The sequence below is a fragment of the Centruroides sculpturatus genome, unplaced genomic scaffold, assembly GCF_000671375.1.
Source record: "Centruroides sculpturatus isolate CEXI.00-Female unplaced genomic scaffold, Cexi_2.0 scaffold120, whole genome shotgun sequence".
Taxonomy (NCBI): domain Eukaryota; kingdom Metazoa; phylum Arthropoda; class Arachnida; order Scorpiones; family Buthidae; genus Centruroides; species Centruroides sculpturatus.
In genome coordinates, this window is record NW_019384554.1 from 64,706 (window position 1) to 86,674 (window position 21,969).

Below are 21,969 nucleotides of genomic sequence, written 5' to 3' on the forward strand. Positions count from 1 at the left end.
CTATTTAAAGACTTATTTTTATTTAATATTTTTGTATGAATTAAATTATGTTTGCAATTATTTATTTCAAGTATAATAGTACAACTAGCATATAGCATTTCACCTACTATTTCTTCAATTTAAAAACTTATTCTAAAACTTTTAGAAAATTACCTAGTTAAAGTAACATTAAAAATAATTCTTGTCTGTATTATTATAACTAAATAAAACTGGAAGTCTTACTAAACAGCATATTTAACAAAAATACAATCATTATACAAGCAAAGAAATTTGATACAGTAGAGCCTCAAAAACTCGGCCTAATGTGGACCGAAGGGTGGCCGAGTTTGTGAAAATGCCGGGTTATCGGGAATGGGGTTAAAAATAATAAGTATGAGTGTTTCCTCAGAAAATACTGTACTGTACTTGTATGTATTGTTTACTTGAGAATACAACAGAGAATAAACTGCCCAAATACCCTTAAACAAAGGAAAAGTATGTCTTTTATGAAGGCATAGAGCCTTTACTACATGAAAATGAAAATTAATGAGTACACTGTGTACAGTAATTTACCTGATAAGACAGACCTCAGAAAAATACTTTATGAGGCATAAAGCTGTCTTTATCATGAAAATTAATTAACTAAGAATTTTTTTGCCCTGCCAGAATGTGGCCGAGTTATCCGGAGTGCCGAGTTTTCGAGGCTCTACTGTATATAATTAATTTAATTTTACTGTAATTTCACTTAGTAATAAAAATAATAGTACTTTTCTACAATATTTTGAAATCAAGTTCTTATGAATGTTTAATTTTTGCTTCTCTATTTTAAACAATATGAATCTTTCTTTGAATAACTGATATGTTTATTATTATTTTCCGTATTAATTTTGGCATATTTTATAAAATTTCATACATTTAAAAAATAGTAACTATTCAGATAATAAGACAAAGGTTATATAAAATTAAAATTTTTAAAGCATAGATTAATATTCATAAATTTCATTAGAGATTTATTAGACATTCATCTTTAATCAATTAAAATAAATTCAGTCATATATAATGAATAAAAAAGTGATCTAAAGTCTATTTCAATTATAGCAGAAAGGAATGGATTATCATAAAGATTTACTTCTTAAAAGCAAATATAATCATCATTGTTATAAAACTTTTACTTTTTTGAAGTAGAATTAACAAAACACTATGTAAAGTTTCTAAATAATACTGATAAGAAGTTTGTAAAATATAAACTTTGCATGTAGTTTTAATAAATTTAAAATTTATAAAATTTTAACCATAAGTGCCATTCACTGAAATGCCTAATTTATTGATATTTAAAAAGCATAAATTATCAAAATTAGTAATTTATTTTATTTTGTTTAGAACTTATTTCTACATAGACTTTTAAGATTCATAAAAAAATATTAAAATATTTTTGTCACTTATAATAAGTAAACAAACAAAACAAATAACTAAATTATGATAATTATTTTAAATATTTTACAACTTATTTAAAACATTAAATTATATAAGTAATTCTTTAATTGTAAAGTGAAAACCAATTTATTTTCATTGAAATTCAATTATTTGTATATGATATTTTCTAATGTATATCATTATAGAAAATTTTCAAGTATATATCCTAAAAATTCATAACTTTAAGAAATATTTGATTTCATCTCAAAAATTTGAGGTATATAATGTAAATAAATTAGATTATTACATATTTAATCTATACAATATTAAACATGTAATAATCAAGAACTGAGCATTTCAATAATGATGCACTATTTATAAATGCTATGTTTATATCTGCAATAAATTGGAATCATATTGTAAGAATCTACCAATTACTCAAATCAACACTGTAAAGGCTTCTTCTTTTCTATTGCTTCCTGTAACTTCTTCTGTAATATATGATATTTATTTCGTACTTGATTCAAATATTCTTCTTCTTCTCTATCCAAGATTTTCAAAAAGTTGCTCAATTCTGCCAATGCAAATGCCTCCCACTAAAAAAGTCATTAAATTATTTGTTTATATTAAAAAGTTTAATATTATGTAAAATTAATGGAACACTTAAGAATTATTTAATAAAATATAATTTTTATTAATATTTTAAAGAAGAAAGATAGCTATTGTTAACAAAAATATCTTGAAATTATACAGCTTTAAATCTTTTCAAACTGCTATATTGCAACTTATTATCTATTAAAAATTTTAAAACAATTTATATTATATTTTCTTCAATTCAATAGAAAGTTTTCTTAGAAACTTTTATTTTATTTCATATTTTAATTTAATCATTAAAACATGTCTTAAACATTGTCTTGATTTGCTCTAACTTATTAATTTCATTTTTATTAATATCAATGAAAAAAACGAGTTACAATTTTTCATTTTGTTTTATAAAAAGAAATATATACATCAGACAACTAACCTTGTGAGTATAATTTTCCAATATATTGATGATGATATGATTTAAATGTGATTTGTAAAATTTATTAAGAATGCATCAAAAATTCATATATGCAGATTGCTTTCCTGGTATGTGTAAATATCAATTTTAAAAAAATTTATTTCTGACTAAAGTAATTTTGGAAAAGAAAAAAATTAAATTGAACCTTGATTAATTTTCATACTTTTCATAATTAATGGCATATATAAAAAAATTAATAAAAATTCCACATATTCTTGTAAAAATTAGAATAACAGTAAAATTATGAATAATTTTTGGTGAAAAAAATTATAAATAGCTTTAAAAAATTTTGTGCTACCAACAATTTGGATGGAACAGAGGATGGATGTACTATTCAAGGAAAATAAGGACTATAATGGCATTGAAATAGGAAACAGGAATGAAGACAATAAAAGTCCTGATAAAGTATTGTTTCCATTATTCACCAAATTTTCTTTAATGCCAAATTTGTATGCAAATAAAATGAATAATAAAAGTTCAACTTACATTCAGGTGCTAAAATAAAAAAATAATAAGAATTCCAAAATTGGGGACCAACTTATATTTGAGCAAATGCAGTAAATAATTATATTAATTATTAATATTAGCATACAAGATAATTTTCTTATGAAAAAAAAAAACTTAAATTTAGAGATATTTATCAGAAATAAAGTGATTCTAAAATGAAGTAAAATTTAGAAAATTAATCTGTCTCTCTTCTTTATTTAAAGCTAAATATATTTCTCAAAATTAAACATTAAATATTGATAAGGTTACGGCTACAATCTTTTTACAGAAAACTTCTTATAATGATGCCTTATAGACTTCTCAAACTATTTTACTTCAAAAAAAATTTTTCTATTTAATAATAATAGTACAATGTCATAAAGTATATATAATCTTAATCTTTGTTGTTGTTTTTTGCCGGGCAACACCATGCTCATGTGCTAGTTCTTAAATATTTACCTCATAAAATCAAATTAATATATGCAAATATCTATTTAAAACTTACTCTACAATTGATAAGCATGCAAGGAATAATTAATTGCATGTAAAATAAAACCAACTTACAACAATATCTTCTGTTTCATTTTCTTGAAGAACAAATTGTTTGCTTTCACCACACCACATTAGAGCTAACACTAATGGTTTTTCATGATCATGAATTCTTCTCATTTTACCTAAAATAATTGTCATTCATTTATATGCATTAAGTAAAACTTATCAAATACTAAAGCTAAATTTATATTGTATTTTTAAATCCTAACTTGTACCTTTTTTTGTTTCTGTATCATTATATTGTTCATATAAGGCAAATTTATGAGGATTGTCAGCAACTTTGAATTTCTTAAGAAGAGCACATATAACTTCTCTAGTAGTATATTCACTGTTTAAGGGAATTAATGCACATAATTATTTATCCCTAAATGTAATTATAAGCAACACTAATTCAAACAAATTCTTACTTAGCTATGTCTACAATAACATATTACACACAAAAATAAATTATACATTTTAAATTTACAAATGGATTTTTAAGTTTATTTGATGTAGATTTATTTTTATATGTAAACAAGTAAATAAAAACAATAATTATTGAAATTAATATTTCATTTCATAAACCATATGTATAATTTTATAAAAACTAAAAATCAAATTATTTATTTTTCTTTGCATATTTTGAACTTTTTCATTAATCACTACAATAGATGTAATTTCAACATTTTACTAATATGAAATAAATTCCATCCTTATTTAATATGTATGAACAAATTTAAAATTTAAATAATAAACAACTCAAATAAACCACCATCCAAATAGTTTTAGAATGATATGAGTCTCAAAATTATATATTATTGTTATACAGCAGGGGTGTCCAACCCGCGGCCCAAGACAAGTTCTAATGCGGCCCAATAAACGTGTAAACAAAACTGACAAATGTTTTAATTTATTATTATTTATTTATTTCAATGGCATAAACTCAAAAAAGAAGTTTCACAAAGCCGTAAACCTTTATTCATATTTTATATTTGAGTGAAAAGAAAATATTTTCAAATACTGTACTTGGAGATGTGTGAATGTGGAAGGATTACTAAATAAAGCTGGAGTTGTGACTCAAAGGATTATAGACCCAAATTTCGGAAAAGGAGGGAAAGATGAGAAAGGACAAAAGATGTAGTAGTGAGAAACGTTAAATAGATCTTCTGTTAAGCAAATATGGACCCGTAATTTTTCAACCTTTTTCACTTTACAGTATTTTTTGTTCTTCGCCTCTTTTCCCCCGCACTTGGGTCTATAATCCTTTGATTCACAACTCCAGCTTTATTTAGTATTTCTTCCAACGTTGCAAGATTTGGCTACATTGCGCCAAATGTGGCTACTTTTTTTTTTTGACGTAAAAAATATCATTTGGCGCTTTGGCTACTTTTTGGGCTACATATTATTTATAAATATATTAGTTGAATAAAAATGCACTTTAAAATGGTGTTTCGTCGCTTTTTATTAATTAGAGACCCAAATAAAACAAATATTTGTGTTTTTCAAATAAATTTTCGTTTGTCTCTTTTATAATAAATGAATTTATCTATTTCTAAGTAAAAATTGAAAGTGTCTGTAGAAGTAATTTTTTAAAATATCCTTTTTTCTTGATAAAGTTTTAATACTTATTATTATAATCTAGACATGTTAATTTTTAAATATACTTATATATTGGGCCACAAGTATATATTATATATACTTGTGGCCCAAAACTCCTTGACTTCTTCCAATGCGGCCCAGAGAAACAAAAAGGTTGGACACCCCTGTTATACAGTAAAATGTTGAAATTCAGACTAATTGGGGCCTGATCCACCTGGATTTTTTATTAAAATCCAGATGGGTCAGGCCCCAATTACATGTATTAGAAAATCCCATACATTCGAAAATCCATCTGAATTTTCCATTAAATTAAAAATGCAGATGAATTTTCAAATATATGTGTAAATTAGCATTTTAAACAACATAAACTGCAAATACACTGTAAATCGAGTTTAAATGTTTTAAGTTCTAGCCATTATTTCTTATAACAGTGTTTCCCAAAATGTGTTACGTGTACCCCAGGGGTATGGGAAGAGTTTAGTGGGGTACATGCTGCACCGTGCTTTGGCTGCACCTGGTGCAACAAGCAGCTTACTTTTTTTCAATTACAAACATAGAAAAATAATAATAAAATAATAGTAAGATGAAAATGAGACCTAAAGTCCATATTGCTATATCTAGGAACGATATTTTCCACATAGCCTTCTTCATTTTGGCTTTTTTCAATTTTCCAATTGCAGCAGCATATAGAAGAGGAATATCCTCATTATCTTTGGTTTTTGATTTAAAAAACATCTCATAACCCCTCTACTTTCAGAAATACTATTTAACAAAACAGTCACAATCACCACTTTCTCATTATTTAAGTCAGCCATCTTGAAAAGCGACCTCTCAACACTACTCTCAACGAAAGCGATTCTTTTTTTCTACAAAATGTGACATCAGACAGAAAATTCACTGTTGAGTCAACTGTTGAATTTAGAAACATACGGTAAGTCCCATTGATTTTGATTATTCTTACAAAATATAATTTTTATCCCTAACATTCAAGGTTATGGATCGCTGGTTGAAATCTGGAACTTCCATACCGAAAGAAAGCAGTGATTATAGCAGCATTCAACAAACAAAAATTAATGAAATTAACGATGGCAAAACATCTACAATTCTGAAAGAACCTGTTAAGAAAAAAGCAAGGAAAAATCGCAAGTATGACAAAGAATATCTTAAATTTGAATTCTCATGGACTGGAGATAAAAAAGAGCCTATTCCACTTTGTGTCATTTGTTTTGAAAATCTAAATAAAGCAAGCATGAAACCTTCCAACTTAAAGTGCCATTTTGAGACAAACCACAATCAGTACAAAGATAAACTCAGTGATTTTTTTGAAAACAAACTTAAGGATTTCAATTAGTCTTGAAAAGTAATGTGGGGTTTGACAGGAGGTGACAATCAAAAAATCCTAGAAGCTTCGTATCGTATGTAGCTTTTAACTACGAAATGTAGTGCAGTGGAGATGATTGGCAAAACTTTAATCAAGCCTGCAGCCAAGATAATGGCAGAAGTAATGATAGGAGATAGAGCGAAACAAACTTTTGACCACGTTCGCTCTCAAATACAGTAGACCTCCCTATAACACGGGTTCCTACAATGCGGATTCCTATAACGCAACGAAAAAATTGCGACGGTATTCGTATAAAGACGCTAAAAGGGACTCGTAAAACGCGGTAAAACGTCATTGCAGACTCGTGTCACGACAGGATTGGTCAAATCTGGACCAATAGTAGACGAGCAGCTGAACTACTTACACGCTACAGAGAGTTTAGGCAAGTAAGTCGAGTTTACTATCGTCTGTACAGTATATAAATTAGGTACCGTAAGTCTAATACAGTACATTTCTTGTGAAAGAAACATTTCTTATTCAACGGCCATAAAAATTATTTATGTTAATGATGTCTCAAAAGTTCAGCGAATTTTTCGCAGAAAAATAACTTATCAGAAATTGCGGCCGCCATTTGGTGCGCTGCTCCACAACGAAAACAAGCTTAAGCAATGGCAACGTCAAACGGTGCACACTTGGTAAGTAATCCTACAATTGTTTGTTTATAGCATAGTTTATACAGATTATTCCCAAAAAATTATACATGTTTTGGAAATGTTGAGTCAAATTAGTCTAGAATCGATTAATTTTATGTAAGAAAACCTTTCAAACAGCCGTAGTCTGTAAACTTCACATGTGTCGGGCTGTGATTGGCTCATGTATTTAAGGATTCCTACAACGCGAAATTCGTATAAAGCAGAACGTATCTACCACGTTATAGGGGGGTCTACTGTAATACAGTTCATCAACGAATCATTGATATGTCTAATAATGTAAAACAGATGTTATTGTCTGATATTTCTAAAAATTGTTATTATGCATAGCAAGTTGAGTCCACTGATATTGTGAATTTTGCAAGTTTTATGGTATTTGTTAGATATGAAAAGGATCAAGAAATTCATGACGACTTTTTATTTTACCAGCCTTTATCAGGTCACACAATGGGAGAAGATATCTTTAATGTTATGAAAAAATTTATGCAAGAGAACAAAATTGATTGGAACAGATGGAGCAAAAAGTATGGTCGGAATTAATAAAGGGCTCGTTGCAAGAATTCAAAATGTTGCCCCAAATGTCATATCCACACATTGTTGCATACACAGAGAGGCTTTGGCAACACGTAATGCGCCCGCTGATCTACAGAAAGTTCTGGATGAAAGCATGAAAATCATTAACTACATTAAAGGCCGTCCTTTAAATGCATGACTTTTTTTGCAAATGTGTGAAGAAATGGGAAGTAGTCATACTCAGCTTCTTTTTCATACTGATGTTCATTGGCTTTCTTGAGGGAAAATTCTAAACTGATTATTTGTACTTAGACATGAACTTCAAGTTTTTGCAACCTTGAACACCAACTATTAGCTTCAGACAGATTCTTGATAAATAAGCATAAGGAGTGTACTTTAACATCATTCAGATTACAAATGGAACATGTGTATCCAGTTTTAATAGAAAAAGTTCTGAAATACATCTTGCCTTTTCCAACTTCTTATTTATGTGAAGTTGCTTTTTCAGCATTTGTACACATTAAATCAAAAAAAAGGAACAGACTTTTGAATGTGGAACCGCATCTCAGATTGAAATTAACAACCAGGGAACCAAATTATGATGATCTGTTGTCTCAACATAAACAATTTCATCCTTCTCATTGATCGTAATAAATGTTATTTATAATATGACTTACAGTAGAGCATTGATTATCCAACTCAATTGGGGACTCAGGTTGGTCGGATAACTGAAAAAATTGGATAACCAAAAAGAATGAAAAAAATACATTATTAGTATGGTATATTAGTACATCCCATGTAATTAGTATAGTATATCGCTATTAACCAACTTCGCGTTGAATTTTCATCGATGTTAAGCCTAACAAATTTTTTTTTAAAATAATAATTGTCGCTATTGTATCGTTAAAAATCATTCTTAAATTATTTTATTGCTCACAAAACAAACAACCACTCATAATTAGAAAATTAAGTCTCGTTTAAATACTGGCCTCCCTTCTATGGTCGAGCCGATGTTTCCAGCTAAAACACACAAAAATTTAACAAAAATAATATTAAAGTAGCCAAGACATAGCCAAATATTGTAGTCCACATCACTAGCAGACATTTGAAATTTGCCAAGTAGAACGGTCAGTTAACCGATGTGACGGTTAATCAGAGATCAGATAATCAATGCTCTACTGTATTTATATTTTATTATGAATAAATTTAATTTTTCATTTATTATTATTTTGTTTATGTACTAAAATAGGAAAAAATAAATATGTTTTGATTGTTATTAAAGTATATGCAATTTTTTTTTGAAGAGGAGTACACAGCGTTACGAAAATTATAGAAGGGGTACACACATGTCGAAAGTTTTGGAAAACTGTCTTAAGGAATGTAAGAATATTTACAAAGATTCAAAATACAATTTACAGAATCATTATATTTAAACAAAAAATACACTAATTATAATTTCAAAATTAAAAGTTCTAAACAAATGTTAGATCATCATTCAAAATTGTGATTTTGGCTGAAAGAACAACAACAACAACAAAGGTACCATTAAAAGGAGTTAACATTCATTTTTCAATAGCCTAATCCAGATTTTTTACTCTTTACTATATTTCAATAATCATTTTATTAAAACTAATGAATTAAAACAATACCTGGTAATGTGTAAAGCTTTAACTGTATCTCTTGGTAAATAAAAAGATGTTAATGTCTTTCTTCCACTTTCCTCCTCCTCTTTCAAGATATCATAAATTGACGGTGGACGTGTACCAGCAATTACATTAATAGGTCGTGTCAAATTTAAACATACACGAATAAAACCATTAAAAACTTTCCCATTTTCTTGCTAATAAATCAAAATAATCTACGTTACTCTAAATATATTTTTAATATGTATATCTAAAAACAACACACACACCATCGTCATTTCCAAATTCTGAACATGATCATTATATTTATTTATTCGTTGTCTTAATTCTTCTTCTTCAAAACAATCAGCAAATAATGATGTTATATCAGACTGAAAAGTTTTAAAATATTATTATTATTATTACAATTATTGTTCAATAAATCTTAAACTTTTAGAATCATAATACAAACAAAATATACTATAAAACATATTCTCAAAAATTTTGAAAAGGTTTTTAAGTATTATTGTACTTTCCTTAAAACTCTTTAAATAAAGTATTTAAATTTAAATTATTACTCAATGTTTACCACTTTTATGAGTAAACATACATAATAAATAATAACACTGTCTAACAACATCCTGACATGTAGAAAAAAACAGACATTTACGATTAAATAAAAAACAAACAAACATTACACTATACCTGAATAAATTATGCATTAAGATTCTTCATTATTAAAAATTATTACATCATATTTAGTACAATTAATAAACTAAATAATTCAGACACTTTTGAATAAAAACTGTTACCTTGTCTTCTTTATCTTTTGTCACAGAATTTGTTGGTGGTGCTAGAATTTCATCAACATCTGTCGTTTGAATATCTCCAATACCTTTGCAGTCCAAAGTAACAAGTTCAAGGCATTGACGATGACATGTATAATAGCAGTCTAACATTAAATAAATTTTTATACTTTAATGTAGTTAACTTTTTGAGAAAGAATGAAGTAAATATACTTACTAATGCATCGAAAGCATTGCTCTGATCTATATAATCCCCAAACAAAATCTCCACATCTGTCACACCATGTTGGATTTCTCAATTGGGCTGGTTGGAAATGATGACCAATTCCATGTTCAATTGGTTCTAATTCCACAACTCCAAAACTTGATAATTCAATTAATTCTCTGGGACGCATATTACCTTCATTCCGTTGACGAGATGGAGAATCCTAAAAGTAACATTTTCAAAATTATGCATTTATGCAATTTATGTATAACTTATATTAAATTTACAATTTTGAATTAAATCAATATTAAATTACATTTTTATATAAAATAATAATCATTTACATTTACATCTGTAGAATCCATTGTAGCATCTAATCACACACTTTCATGACTTATAACTGATTTTAAGAAAAAAAAATTTAATAAGGAAATTTATGAGTAATCATAACATATTTATCTGTCTTTATATTCAGTTTCCTTGTAATTGTCATATCTTCACAATCATTAGAAAATAACAAAAGTTAAAATCATTGGTGTCCTAAGATTTTTTATATAAGTATTTTTATTCTAATTCTCATTATAGAACTCCAATTATAACACTCTAACAATAACTAATATAACAGAATTTAATGTATAATATATGTATATAATTCATATGAATAAACATTTTTGTATTATGGAAACAAATCTATAAAATATTGTTTGTACTCTTAATACAATGATTTCAATAAAAGTTGGAGTATATTTGGCTAAGGATTTATAGAAAAGTTATTTGCACTTATACATTAAAAGAAGTGAGTAGTTTAGTTCTGGAATCTTGCTTTCTTAATAACTTCTAACTGATTGCTAATATTATACTGTATTATTTTTACAAACAAATTAAATTATAATACTGATAATAATCAATTAGAAATGTTAACTAATTAAATTCTATGTTAGATGTTTTGTACTTTTTTTTAAATTAATGATTTGTCATTCTTTTGAATCTTTTCTTTGATCAATTTTTTTAAATAATTCAAGTATATGACAAACATATATTTTAATTGAATTTATAGTGATTTAAATAATATTTAATATAGCTTTCTCATAAAATAATTATATACTATACTTCCTTGATTCTAAAATACATTTTTAAAACACTTTTAATGTTATTTTTCTGAAATAAAGACATGTTTTACAATTGATGGCATCATGCATTTGCAGTCCAAAACAACATTGTGATTACTTTATGTGATGTGTTATACACCTGTTAATAAATGCTTTGATTAGGCAGCACAGCTATTGGATCAATTCAAACAACTTTTGTTGGTAATGAGAATTTAATTTACAGTAATTATTTTTTTAATGTTTAAAATTCTGACTTAAAGATTATGTTATAATGAACATTAAAAGTTACTGTATTTATAGAAGAGAATGGAAATGTTTGGCAACTATTTCAAAATAGTTGTGTTGTGTTTTTTAACTTGGTGTTATTTAATGAAGCTTATTAAATTGAATATTTTAAAATTTTTATCTCAGAAACCCTTAAAATTCAATTTTTAACCCATGGTATACCTTAGAATCAAGTAACTACAGTAAAATTTGTAAGAATATTGCAGAAGTAATGCACATTATTTGAAAATTAAGAAATTATGAATAATCATGTTTTCATAAGACTACCTTAGACTTTGATCTTCTACGAAATGGCAAAGGAAGGACAAAATTCTGCCAAATTCCAGTAGGACTGAAACCGAGTTTAGATCTACCGTCATCTGGAGATGCACCAAAATTTTTCCTTCCAGCTGGAGGAGTTATCGAAGGAATTTTAATTCTTCTCACATTTCTATGATCAAGTGCTAAATTAGACATTTCCTTTGTATCATATATATGTAGTTAAAACCATAAATAAATGCTGATGTTCCATCCTTTTTTCATTTTAGTTATTAATATATCTTGAGAGTCTAAAATATAATTAAAATTATTAATTGCATATAAATAATACAGACATTTTTCTCTAAATATAATTAATTTAAAACTAAAAAAAATAAATAGTAGCAAAAGACTTGTATATATTTTTAATTACCTTAATCTACTATAATATCTATGCCTAGCATATTTTATTAATTCCTTATTTCTTTAAGAAGTATGTAAATATGGTTAGTGCATATCTTTCAAGTATAATTAGATTATTATGAAACATAAACATGAAAAATTCTCTCTCATATATAGACATTTAACAGAGCATATATACAGTTTTAATGTTAGTATCAGACCAGTATGTAATGTCTATATACAGTGTCTATGAAGTCATGGCAGAGTTTCAAACTATTATAACATTGCAAGAAAACACAGTGGACACATGAGAGATTGAATAGCAACAGTCAAACTCTTTTTTACATGCTGTTTGTTTAAAGTGAGAATGAAAAAAGTTGCACACACAGTTAACCAAGATCATGTGCCAAATTGAGCATCTCAGTCAAGATGGTGACTGTAAAGAAAAAGGTGCAGTGCATTCTTTGCCTTGCCAAACTTGAATATGTAACATGTGACATGAATATCATGCATGTTTAAAGAAAAGATGCTACACAAAAATAGCATTCATTATTGAGATAAATAGACATGTTAATAAAAAATTTGAGACTTTCTCCTTAATGTATATTTCATGTCAATATTATTTGTCTACAAAAATATAAAAATTTAAAAAGTTGCCATGATTTACAAACACACACATTATATTCTCCAAGGCTACAGAGTCAATACACAAAACCACCAACCAAACTCATGAATTTTTAAACCACTAACTCCTTTACAAAAGCTCAAAATGCAATCACAATGGTAAATTACATGCAAAACATTTCATCGCCATATGAAAACACTGACATTTTAATGATTTTATAAATTAAAATATCATTAAGAATAATTTATTAATTTAAGCATTATCTTATAAATGATGTAATTTACAAAATAGTTTGAGGACTTTCATGTTTAATGAGTAAAATATAAAGTGATTACAATACAATTTTAATATGAAATATTTGAGAAATTTCAAGTAAATTCTTGAAATTTCTAGCTGGAATAGAAAAAGGGAAGAATTTTACAATTTAAAGCTCTCTCAGTTATTCAAATCACTCAAATACTAATCATCATTCAATTATAAAAATCATTTGACTGAACTCAAAACTAACCATTAGTAGGAAATCAACACAAATCAAAACTAATTTTGTAAGCAAAAAATTCCATTATAATTTTGAAAAAAAAAATTATGAATTTTACAGCATGACATTACAACTATTAATGCCATCAAATAACATATAAAGCAACATTTCCTAGCATGTAGCAGGTTTCCTAACAATACTAGGTTGCATGTAGTATGCAACCCAGTATTGGTGGATGAAAAATTAATGAAACAGAAAAAGAAAATTAAAATAAAGTACAGTAAAAATTTAATTAATAATACATTTCTTTGGAACTTTACTACGCAATAAGAACTTTATTTCAATTAAATAATAATAATATTGAACAACAACTGCAACTTGTTCAAATGCAAATAGTAACAGAAGCTGTGATGCATGATATATTTAAAACATTTTCATCAACTAATTCTTCCAAAAGTTTGAATTTTAAGACAGACATTGTAATACAGAGTATTTATAAAAATAATAATGGAATACTTTTTGACAATAGTTGAATTTAGCTGTGTAGTCATGTCCTATATCCAGTTTCGTACCATTCAATTATTTTTTTTTCTTTTACTGAAGAAACAAATTTTGTCTAAAGTTTAACAAAAAAGTGATTTTCAGCAGCAATTTTTAGAACAAATTTTTTTTTCCTGCACTGAATATGTCTTCATTTCAAATTTGAAGTTGGTCCACTATATAGTTCTCCAGTTATAGCCTTTCAAAATGTAAACTTTAATTATGAACACTCTTTACTTTCAATATAGTTTCATCAAAAATTTTATTTACAGGAGTCCTTACATTATGAAATTATTCACAAAAAGCAACATGGGAAGTGTTATAAAACATTCAAAACAATCTGTCTTTTATCACTGTTTGCTGACTTGCATTGTATTTAGTAAACAATACTTCATTAACTTCGTGTTTAGCAATATCAAACAAAACTAAATTTCCTGTTCCCTCATTATTTAAATTTTTATTATTCTGTACTTTGTTTATTTTGAAACTTTTAATGTATGAAAACTAAAAACAAGTATTATTGTGCTGCTTATTGTGAATTATTTCATAATGTAAGGGCCTGTAAATGAATATTTTCATGTAACTATATTGTAATTATAATGGTATTCTTTGATAATTAACCTATCATGATGAGTTTTGTGATGTTATTTCAACTTATTTACAAATTTATTAAATGAAACAATATTCATTGATTCCACATGATATTTGTACATTTATTATTATTCCTTATTTGTCTTTATAATTTGTGAAATTAATATAATAAATTCATACTTTTCCTTTTTTAGCATCAGTGATTTCAGAGATTCTGATTTTTACTAATACATCTTGTTAATTATATTAAATTAACCACTCATCTAGAATTTTTCACAGAGAAATTACATAGTTATTTATGTGCAAGGTCAAAAATGATATACATTTTGGTAGAAGCATATGTAAAATGGTTTTAAACAATTGTAAATAATGTTTTATGAATTTTAATTTATTTTAACCAAATAATGAGATGAATATAGAAAGTACCATTTGTGTATATCTCCCATTCTTACTTCTTCCACTAAAAAACAAAGTAACCGAGCCATATTTGTTTTCCTCGTTTACACTGAGGATCACTAAGTGTCAGTTATAATGTTCAAAACAATTGAATGACCTGCCAGTTGTGAAATATGATTGGTAATTAGGTTTTTGAATGAAAGTAATGTTCGACCACATAAAATTTGCCAGCAAATTTGTAAAACTTACAAACTAACTGTGATAAGTGAAGGTATAGTGAGAAAATGCATTAAGATGTTTAACAAAGAAGGGACAATGTTCATGACAAGGAGAATATTGGCCATCCATCCCTAATCAATGAAGATTTGCTGCACAATGTCGAAGAGAAGATTCATTCTGATAGACAGCTTACAATTTCTGATTTGTCTCTTCAGTTTCCTGACATTTCAAGATGAAATTGTGACTAAACAATTGCACTTCAAAAAGTTCTGTTCAAGATGGGTGCCAAAAATTATTATAAATGTTCAAAACAAAATACATAGGATCAGCCTTAGAACTTTTGAGATGGTATGAGGGGAAAGAAATGAATTTTTGGAAAAAATTGTCACTGGTGATGAAACATGAATTTGCCACCTGACACCAGAAAGCAAACAACAATCAATGAAAATAAAATATGGAGTCTTGATCAAAAGTCTCAATAGGCAGAGCTCAAAAATAAACAGTTTTTTTGCTACAAGCTGTCAACATGTATGATTCACATGATTTGACACACTGCAAAAAGCAGATTAAAATACTTTAGACAATAAATTAATGCAAAACTGTTTTTTCATAAAATAAATAGCATATATTATTGATTATTTAGAAACCATTCTCAGTATCATCCAGAGTTAACAACATGGATGCAGTACCATCAAGAGAGAGTGAAAACTGGAGATTTTTCCCTGGGTCTGTGGTGATTCCTACCTGTATAAAATTGGTGTGATTTTTACAAACAGAAGATAAGATCTTTAATACTGCTTTTCATTAATAAAGAAATATTATTGGAAGATATAATTAATTAATAATGTCATTAATACAAACTTTTTTGGGTTATGTTTCACTGCAGGGACAGATGTCTTTTTGGGAGTTACTGTTTTTACAGTCAAACAATGCAGATATCCAACTAAAGCTATAGCAGGTTAGCTCAACAATAGTAAATTATTTAGATATAACTATTTTTAAATCTGAAAATAAATATGCTACTATTCTTTCAAAAGTTAACAGCTATCAATTCATATATACATTGGCAATCTTAAGATATCATGTCATAAATTTCATATGTTAATTAAAAGGGGTGTTTTCCATTCATCGTCTGCGAAGCTTCGGTAGGAATAGTCAAACAGACAAATGTTGGTAAAAGTCAGTTTTCCAAGAAAAGTTATGGACAGTTCAATTAGTTCTCATCTGTACAAGAAAGTTAAGAAAATGGCAAAACATGCCGCTAATACTAGCAAAGTTTCTTTTCCAATAACAGGGATTTGATAATTAGATTTATAAGAGATTCTAATTTGAAAATATACATTAGATAATTTCCTACTAAAATGCAATTGCTTTTGTCAGATAAACATAAGATCAGTATAGTAAATAAAGCAGAGGTTTATATCATAAAGTTAGGCAGAGAGAGAAAGTTTCTATTACACAGGTTCTACCATTATATTCATAGATTTTTGCCTTCAATTAAAACATTATGCTCTCAGGATAATTCTATTCTAATATACAAACTAAGTAAATGCCATCCAATCCATCTGCCAGAACACACATATATTTATATTCTAAATATTCAAACATAATTATGCACGAGATGTCACTTAGAGAATGTTTGAAAGGGAGTACTTGATTCACAGAATTTTTATAATTTCTATAATAAAATAATACATTTATTTGAGAGATAAAAAATTACATACATATTTAACACAAACCGTCAACACACAAAATTCTTCTCGACAACCAGTTAATTTTAAAGTATATTCTACGCGGTTCCAACGTATACAGTTCCGTAAATGCCAATAAAGACCAAAACATTAAGTTAAATAGTCTCAGTATCCTTAACAAGCAGACCATTTAAAAATGACATCAAGTTTTGTTCCTTTAAAGTTAGATGAATTATATTATTATTACAATAATAATGACATCATATCAAATTTATTATTCATTTAGTACAAGTTATTTTTAGATACTCTGTACATATATTATGTAATTATAAAATATAGACACTGACCTAAAAGTAATTTCCACTAGCAATTATTAAATGTATTTATTGAATTTAACAAAATAAGCAGGAACTTGTATATTATTTAAGTTTATAATCAGGATGTTAACTTTCTTAGCAAACAAACCAGGAAATAAAGCATTTAATTGTGAAAAATGATTTCAGATGTTTGTTCAGTAAACCAGAAATATGTCAATTACAACAATGAAAAAGGAACTTTTCTTCTGAATATATTATAAAAACGTTAATTCAACCACGTGTTTTATACAGCAAACACGTGGATGAAAATGACAATTAATTAATAATATCTCATTCAATATTATAACTTACCAAATGGTAAATATGCAAAAATTATATCTGAAGCTAAGATCTAAGCATTTCAAGCAAATTCATAAATTGCAGCAGCTAATGCCATCTGTCTGTCAATTTTTTTTATTATTATTATTTTATTTATTTTTTTATAGTTTAAACATTTTATTAATAAGATATAAATTTTATTTCTAGTTACTAAATATATATTATTTGCCTATTTTTTATCAAAAAAAAATTTGATTTATATTTTACAATATTTCATATATTTTTAGATTGTACGTCATAGGCCGGAAGACCGACGAAGAAAAGACGCGTCTGGATTCGGGTTCGAGTTCGCGTTCTTGGAAATTGTCATTGATAGTACTTCTCTGCGGCGCTTCTGTAGTACAGGTCAAATCCACGATGAGTATAGATAAAGGCTGTTTAGTGCCTTAAGACTGGAACAGTATTAAAAAGAAATGTGGGCTGCCATTTAAATTGTAAAATAAGTTAATTTTGTAATTAAATATAAAATTTGTCACATCAATTATGAGTTGTTGACATTAATTTTCCGAAGGCAGCCGTATGGTCAAAGAGTCAGTCTACCGCTCTGGGGAAGCCGGGATCGAATCCGGACGGGTCGAAAAAGCTTCAGGAATTTTTCAGATGATGGTCCATCCGAATATGTCGGGCTCCCGTCCCTCACCCCATTGTGTGCCTAGCCGAACTTATAATGCGCTAGCTAAAAGAGCTTTCTTAGTGGACGTATTCAAAATTTCAGCACGCAGCCTGTTCAAAATATGAGACAAATTCCGATCGTTGCTAGTGTCTTTTTTTTTAATACTTTTCCGCCCTGTGGGCACTAAGAGGACCTCTTATAACAGGTCCATTGCGGGTTCGGCCAGGCCCACAATAAGACGACCGGGTGGTGAGGGACGGGGCCCGACATATCCGAACGGACAACCTCCCGAAAAATTCCTGGGATTCCTCGACCTGTCCGGATTCGATCCCGGGTACCCCAGAGCGATGGACTACCATCTTGACCGCTCGGCCATCCGGCCGTCACAGATAGCGTGCTTCCAGCAAACCACAAGAGTCTTTCTTGGTGTTGGATACGCCAGCAAACAAGATGGCAGCAGGGCCGCTCTAGCGGTTACGTCGCCCCGGACAAAAAGACAAATTGCCGCTCCTTAAGAATATATATATACAGTATATATATTTTAAATAAAGGTTCATATTTTTTATTTTCAATAAAAATCAAGTCATTTTATTTAAATTTTAATAAAAACATATATTTAGAAAGAAACATATAACATAACATTAATGTAGTTTTTTTTTTCAAAGACACGCTATCCTTTAGACAGAAAAGACAATTTCCTGAGACTTCCATGAACCAATATTTTATAAACTCTTAGTGTATTAAGAATATCGAAATTTAAATTTGGATTATATTTGGGAACTTAGATTGCCGGTGTGGTTGATGCAGGCATAGAGTGAACTGGCATAGGTCGCACTAAAAAAACGAACGGGGATACCAGTGGATGAATAATTGAAATGTTCGAAGTCAATATTGTACAGCATGGGGTCCTTAATTCAAATTTGCCTTTACTTGAGAAATTATATAGGAGAGAGGATAAAAAAAAAAAATAGATATACAGTTAGATATTTATAATCTTAATTTACTCGAGAAATTTCTGATTTGAAAAGAATTTGTCTTAAAAAATTAATTTTAAAATTATTATGTGCAGAAATGTCTCGCTTTAGATAAACTGAAGGAAAAAGTGGAAACACTTAAATAAACTGTAACGTAAAATTAAAACCTTTTCAAAATAATTTCAGTGTTATATTATTTCAAATTGTCATGTACCCGAATATTAAGACAAATATCCATCAAGAAAACAATTAATTTTATTATCAATTAAAACTATTGATAATAAAACTGTTACTCGACAAATTATTTGTAATCTTAATTTATAAAATATCAGAAATTAGACCAAAAATATGTCATGTTTTAGATAACGTGAATGAAAAAACTGGAAAAGCTTAAATAAAATAAACTTATTTAATCTATTCATGTAAAAATAAAAAAATTTCAAAAATAATTCCGTTTCTGTGATATATTATTTCATACAAGTGTTGTGTTTTGGATATTAAAACATTTAATAATTAATACAGAAACTTTGCCTTATTGTTAAAATAAAATTAATTTAATTAAGATTTGTGATCGAAAAATTAATTTTGTGATCAGTGCTACTCAAACCACTACTACTTATATTATAGCATTTGGTTTATATTTACAAAGGTTATCTAACGAAAGAGTTTATCACACCGAGTGCTTAATCTAACACATTTTAAAAATTTCTTTAAACCGTGTACAGTAGAATAATTTTTAAAATGTGGTATATTCATCATTCTTACCTAATCTAACATTTATAGTTATTTATCCAATCTTATCCGTTTTCGTGGTGTGCAAGAACTATTACCCCTCTTCTGACAATAATTAAGAAATTTGTATATGGGTCTAAAAATATGTTCGATTTCCCGCAAAAACGAAAAAACATCGCATCTAAAATAGTACAGTAGAAGCCGCGTTCTTCCGGTTCAGGCTTAATGCTCTCCCTCTCCCCCCGTGGGGGAATTTCGAAAAATGTCTCATGACGTACTCTGTGTACCAAATTTTACCTCTTTAGGTTCAGCGGTTTGCTCTGGGCGATGATGAATCAATCACTAAGTCAGTCAGGACAAGTATTTTTATATATTTAGATTATAAAGTATATTTGTTTTTTAAAAACAGGTACAGTAGAACATCGATAATCCGAATACCGATCAACCGAAACATCGGTTAACCGAAAGTGTTCCAGACGGCAAATTCAAATTTTCGCCAGTGTTGTGGCGCTGCAATATTTGGCGATGTTTTGGGCTATTCCAATATTACTTTTGTTGGTGTGTGTGTTTTAGCTGGCAGCACTGGCACGTTCATGAGAAGGTATTTAAGGACGCGCCAGTATTTGAACGAGACTTTGCCCCCACCAGTGGGCGAGTGGTCTCCGTTGCCGCTCATAGCGGTGACCAGACCCTAAACACTGGGAAGTTCGGTCGTGGGTTCGCGCCGCGATCGGACAGGCTGGCTGCTTGGAGTTTTCCGGGTTTTCTCCTTGCCAATAACGACTGAATAGGAGGCCAGTTCCCCATAAAAGTCCTCCCGGAAGGCATTATTTCCCGCGCGTACGTATAGGCCGTTCGGATACGGCTGGCAAATCGGTCGCATAGCGATCATACACACAAGTCTAATCTAAGAGTAATAAGTCTAATAAGTCTAAGAGAAAGAGCCTATATTGAGCTAAAATCTCCATATAAAAACAACACCGAAGAAGAATTTGGCATACTGAACGAGACTTTTTGGCGAAAAATAAAAGAAACATAAGAAGAAAGAGAAAGAACGAAGCTTTTTTTTCCCATCGTGAGAGCTAGAGGTGAGTTTTGCTTGTTTTGTGTGTCGTGCCGAATCGGAATGTTTTTGATACTAGATTAACTTCCGAAATATAAATTTTTTGTTTTATATCTTTCAATATACTGTATTTATTTTGGTAATTGTGCAGTTTAAGGGGCCCTTGTGCTGTTTATGGGTACGGCTATTTGAGAGGTTTTCTTCCATAAAATTAATCAAATCTAGACTAATTTGACTCGGATATTTCCAAAACACGTATAATTTTTTTGGGAATAATCCACATAAAATGTGGTTAAATTTTAGATGCATATACCGTCATGGCGGCACTTCTTGTTGCGACTGGTAGCACAGGCCGCGTTTCTTTATGCAGCGCTCGAGAAGCGCTTTACAGCGAACACTCGGAAACCCGTTTCTAAATGCAGCGCTGCAATGTAGCGAACCGTTTCTAAACGTTTGCTGCAAGAGGTCGCTGCAGCGAAGATAAAGCAGCTTTTACGTCCGCTACACGTGTAAAGCAAAATGGACGCTTGTGTGTATAATACGATATTATGCTGTAAAAATAAAAAAGTCGAAGTGACTGTTGATAAAAATATTATGGAAAGATTAAATTTTATGAAATGACTCTGAAATTTATCTAAAGAATAAGAAAATACTATATTTTAAATATAATTATATATCTTTTATCTCTACTTTGTTCACATTTATGGAAAGATAAATGCTCGATTCTTTGAGCATTTATCTTTATTTAAATATTGTAGTTCTTTAACTAAAGCACTATTTTCGGCTGTAACAGGAATTAAAGGATAGATTATGACGTCCGTGTTTCGCTCGAGCGGAAAGCGTTTCTAAACTATGATGCAGCGACGTGTAGCGATAGCTGCTCGTGACGTCATTTACGCTGCACTCTCGCTGCATAAAGAAACGCAGCCNGTTATTGGGTGGATTTTATAAGAAATGGGAACTATAAATTGTTTTGTTGGGTTGTTATGCAGGTCTCCTTATCGCTTAACATCAGAAATGCAAAAATGATTTAATGTTTTGGTTAAATATATAATCTGGGAGTCGATAAGA

The 21,969-nt window shown here is 28.7% G+C and overlaps 1 protein-coding gene across 4 annotated transcripts; it reads right to left on the bottom strand.

Annotated features, from left to right (window-relative positions):
- Positions 1-1,657: 1,657 nt before the first annotated feature.
- Positions 1,658-17,568, bottom strand: LOC111623758 (ras association domain-containing protein 1-like). Of its 4 annotated transcripts, none has more exons than XM_023366454.1 (9): positions 17,490-17,568; positions 11,910-12,190; positions 10,261-10,471; positions 10,050-10,189; positions 9,528-9,629; positions 9,265-9,455; positions 3,709-3,821; positions 3,506-3,615; positions 1,659-1,988 (listed from the first exon to the last, which is right to left on the bottom strand). In XM_023366454.1, the coding sequence occupies exons 2-9, from the start codon at positions 12,096-12,098 to the stop codon at positions 1,836-1,838; spliced, it is 1,209 nt and encodes a 402-aa protein (XP_023222222.1). In that variant the 5' UTR covers positions 12,099-12,190; positions 17,490-17,568; the 3' UTR covers positions 1,659-1,835. The 4 variants fall into 4 exon arrangements, with proteins under 4 accessions (XP_023222225.1, XP_023222222.1, XP_023222224.1 ...); XM_023366456.1 differs by lacking the exon at positions 17,490-17,568 and adding an exon at positions 17,169-17,298; XM_023366455.1 differs by lacking the exon at positions 17,490-17,568 and adding an exon at positions 16,855-16,957.
- Between the last annotated feature and the right edge of the window lie 4,401 nt (positions 17,569-21,969).